Genomic DNA, 4,688 nt, shown 5'->3' with positions numbered 1-4,688 from the left:
TTTCAAGAGTCCTGTTTTCTTGGGAAGATGGAGAGGCAAGACCTTACAGACACTGCTATCTATCCTATTAATGGATAGAGTGGAATTTTCCAAAGTACATTCTCCCTTATTTGGCTTACAAAATAAGTGAATGAGAAAGCAGAATTATATTTGCACAATTTCATATAGAATATCCTCAAATGTCTGAATGTTGAACTTAACTGCCTAAATGTTTGCTTAACATAAACCCCTTTATATTTACTAAATGACTTGTCTCTATCAATTGAGTTCAAAATTATGTAATGTTTCACACTACCTGTAGTAGTCTGTCATATGGCTTCAAACCACCTACATCTCCAGGTCCATCTGGCCGAATATTTTTAACATATACACCTTTTTCCAATAAGCCATCAGAGACACTGAATCCGAAGTCCTCCATATTAGAATCCTTGTATAAAGTTATCTGATAAGGGATAAGGAAATTCCTCATGATTTTGTTAAAATTCAGAAATATTTTTCTTTCCACATTTTCTCATAGGCTAAGCATGAGCAATAATTTCTTTCTGGTATTCTCCACTTATTTCCCTTCCTTGACCCTTTTCAATATATTAATGAAAAAAATCATGTTAATGGGAAAAAAAATTGCATCAAGATCTAGAATACTTAGGGAAGATTATACCAAGATTATAAATTACTTGACTTTAATTTGGTAAGTTGTAGAAGAGAACAAGTCTTTGCAGATTAATCTTATATCATTTTTGAAATCAGAAAACTTCTTTGCTAGATTGGGGGAGTACCATATGCTGCAAAACAGCTGACATACTATGAGTATGAGTACAGTGTCATGGCAAATGCATGGCTGACTCAAAATACAAATTCACCATATTTCTCATGTAACTGGAGTAAAGAATTGAATGAGTAGTACAAAATTTATCCTGAATACATTTTTATTGACTTTCAGATGGTAAAAAATAGCAGATAGTTAACACTCTGGAATAAGATTCAAAATCGTATTAATATATTATAGAGATGAGCTGAACATATCAATGAAATTAACACAGAAACACAAAATTCTACATAGATATAGCATTGACATATATTGGTAATAGTACTTGTGAAAACATCTTGGAATAGTAATTTATTGAATACTTTTTATTACAACGAATCACCAGTTTGATGTGGCTATAAAAGGAAAGCACATCAACAGAAGTATAATTTTTAAATCATTAGAAGTATTCCACTATATTCTATTTAGCTGGACTCAACCTACAGTATTGTATCCTGGGCATCATACTTTAAGAAGCATCGGCAAAAATAGAAAAGGTTCAGAAAAGGATCATTAGACAAAAAATAAATCTTAGTAATATAATAAAAAGAGTTCAATATATTTATCCCTAAGGAAATGTAACTGAGAGTTGATATGATTGTACCCTTTAAATAGCTGAAAAGATATGATGTAGAAAATCAAACCCTATTTCTTTTCTTCCAGAGTTCAGGTCACAGAGTAATGGATGTAAGTTGCAAGAAAACATATTCCAACAGTATGCTAGGGAAAAAAAACATCCTGGCAGTTGCAGCAATTTGATGATGGAATCAATTATTGAAAGAAGAGGTAGGCTACCTTTCATGGGATGAGTAGAAGTGAATGCCAGGCAGCCACCTCCTGGAGATACTATGACTTAGATTCCAATAGTGATCCAAATGGCCCCTTTCAACCTTGTGAGTCTAAAAGGATCATATTTTCAAGAAAAAGATAGCTGATGCTATTGCTTTGTTGTGGAGTCTCTGTTACCACCATCTTATATCAGCACAAGCAAACATTTACTTTGCTACATTACAATAGGGTGGGAAATCTTCCTTTAAGTACAGTCTCTTGCTATGGCTGAAATCAGGGTTTATCAGATATGGAGAAAGCTGGAATCATAAATTAAGCTCAGCTTTAAACAACATTCGGTTTGTTTAAAAGATAGCTATAATTTCCTGTCTTAACCATAACAGGAAGTTATGCTTTACAGACGTTTTTCTACCTTATTGCAATGTAGCAAGAAAAGAAGCATCTTTATGATAATTTTGATGGTTGGAATAATATACTGCAAAATTCTACACTAACATAAATGTCAAGCATTCTCTTCCATATTCTTTCTGACTAGAGCAGGGGTCCCCAACCTGTGGGTTGCAACGCACTCATGGGACATGAAGGGATTGCAAAAAGGGCTGCAGAAATGGCCAATGAGCACACACACACATCTATCCTCACTTGCACGAGGATGCATGAGCACAGTGATGGGATTCAAATTTTTTAACAACCGGTTCTCTGCCCTAATGACTGGCTGGGTGGGCGTGGCTTGGTGGTCAGGTGCCTGGATGGGTGTGGCCAACTCAACAACACTCATGTCAAGGGATGCCTTGCCTGGCTCCTCCCCTCCCAGCCATTCCTTGTCATGCCTGGCCTCAACATATCTAGAGTTCTGTAAAAATGTTGTTCACCTTTTTTCGACTTTATTATCTGCATCTACATACTATAGATGTAATTTCATGGACCACTGAAAGGAGGAAATAGCTCACATGCTTTGCCCAAGAGTGTGATAGGCAGGTCACAAAACAGGCTTTTGAGGGGCTGCCACAAAGAAGGGGGGGCAATGTATTTTCCAAAGCAGCAGAAGGCAAAACAAGAAGCAACGGATGGAAATTGAACAAAGAGAGAAGCAACCTAAAATTAAGGAGAAACTTTCTGACAGTGAGAACAATGAACCAATGGAACTGCTTGTCTCTAGAAGTTCTGGGTCTCGATCACTGGAAGTTTTTCAGAAAAGACTGGGCAGCCATTTCTCTGAAATGGTATAGGGTCCCCCCCCTCGAAGTCCCTTCTAAGTGTTATTCTGTTATTCTGACACCTTTCCCAGGCCCTCCGCTCAGATTTTGGCATCCTCAGTTTTCCTGCCTGAGCAGGGGGTTGGACTAGAAGACCTCTAAAGTCCCTTTCAACTCTGTTATTCTGTTATTCCTGAGCTAAATAGCTAAGACCCTCATTGGGATCCTAACTCTTTTGCTCCCTCTGGACTAATGAGTTAAAGAGCTGTCTCTAGACGTTCATTTTAATAAGATCTTTAGAAACCTGCAGTTGAAAGTTCTTCATGTCTCCTTACCCTGAAGACCCAATTTCATTTGGAATTTAATCCCAGAATGATTGCCCTTTTGGCATTTGGCACTTCTCCAAAATGCGCCCACAAGAAGCCTCATCTCTCCCCCCCCCCTCTCTCACACACACACACACACAGACACACACTTTAAAATCAGGCTAGAAGGTACCTTGGAGGTCTTCTAGTTCAATCTTCTGCTCAGTGCAGAACACCTCATACATACTTGCGGGTTCTCAGACATCCCAGCTTTGGCTACAAGAACTGCAGGCAGCCTTCCCGGCCACACAGTGCCTCCTCCCGCTGCCTGATGCAAGGTGGGAGGCCTGAGAGAAAGCACCTGGTCTGGGCACACAGCCTTGTTGGAGTGCTGTTGCCGGCGGGCGCTAGTCCCATTGGGATCTGAAGGGCAGGGCACTCGGGCTGGCAGAGGCACATGGAAAGTGGAGCTCCTTGAGGCCTTCAGGACAGATCAGGTTGTCCAAGGCTTTGCTCCTCAGGAGCGCTCCGTCATGGAGGGCTGTGTGCCCAGACCAGATGCTTTCTCTCCGGCCTTGAGAAGCGGTAGGAGGCAGAGGAGAGAAATAGATTGAGGTTGAGAGAAACGATAGGAAGCAGAGGGAGAGAAACAGACTGAGGCCGAGAGAAGCGGTAGGAGGTGGAGGGTGAGAGAAACAGGAGCTTTGGAGACGAGCAGCCTTCCCAGCCCTGCTTCCCCGAAGGGGTGACCGGCCACGCTTACCTCTGCCTCAAGGCTTCTGCTGCTGAAGCGAGCGGGAGCAGGCTGAGGCAGCTGGGCGAGTCTAGTCTAGGCAAGTGGGGAGGAGCAGAGATCGGTGAAGGAAGGCAGTTGAGGCAGAGAGCTGGGGCATGGCAGCCACATGGTAGGCCACGGCGGAAGGCAGGCAAGCTGGCTGGGCCACGTGGGAGGCAGCTAGGCTGGGATTTGAGCCTTGCTCGCAGGCTCACCAGGCAGATCAGGGCCGCTCATCTGGGCTGTGGGGAGAGTGCCGCGTGGGATGCAGCCGCGGCAGCAAAGGCAGGCAAGCTGGCTGGCCCACGGAGATTGTGTGGTCGAGGCAAGCGAGGGAGCCAGACAGAGAGCAGTAGCAGCTATATCGGGCGAGATGAGACTGGGCAGGGTGGGGCGGAGTGGGGCTAGCCAGTGGTGGGATTTGCCAGTTCGCCAAACTGCACAGAATCTTAACAACTGGTTTGCCTGAACCAATCCGAGCCAGCTGAAGCCCACCTCTGAGTGAACATGTGCACACAAGCTCCATTTGCGTGAGCAGCAGGCTGCTTCTGTGGAACCATTCCCTTCTTTCCTGTGGGAGCTCTGGATTAAAATATGCATCTTGGATAGGTCCCTTCCCACTTTGAATACAGAAATATCTTTTCCATAGGAATTGTAATTCTTTGATGGAGATGTGCATTTCAGAAATATAAAATATAAATGAATAAATATTTGGTTGCACGCTGAGCTTATATGCCGTTAAAATAATATGAATGTCAGAGCATTTAAATCAATTTCAGCTGTTGGTATGTTTATCCATTTAATTATTTTACCTGAAG

The 4,688-nt window shown here is 42.7% G+C and overlaps 1 protein-coding gene across 26 annotated transcripts in view; it reads right to left on the bottom strand.

Annotated features, from left to right (window-relative positions):
* Window positions 1–4,688, bottom strand: part of GRIP1 (glutamate receptor interacting protein 1) — a 369,729-nt gene that overhangs the window by 3,108 nt on the left and 361,933 nt on the right. For all 26 annotated transcript variants that reach the window (XR_015728735.1, XR_015728732.1, XR_015728733.1 and 23 more), the window contains one exon: window positions 296–442. Coding sequence is in view for 22 of the 26 variants with exons in the window: in XM_087873173.1 (XP_087729299.1) it covers window positions 296–442 (147 nt within the window). In the remaining 4 variants the exon portion in view is untranslated. The remainder of the gene's footprint in view (window positions 1–295; window positions 443–4,688) is intronic.

This window comes from Pantherophis guttatus, chromosome 7 (genome assembly GCF_059756535.1).
Source record: "Pantherophis guttatus breed Tessera chromosome 7, ASM5975653v1, whole genome shotgun sequence".
NCBI classification, from domain to species: Eukaryota; Metazoa; Chordata; class Lepidosauria; order Squamata; family Colubridae; genus Pantherophis; species Pantherophis guttatus.
The sequence above is the reverse complement of the archived record's forward strand: the minus strand, read 5'-3'. Positions and strand labels throughout refer to the sequence as shown.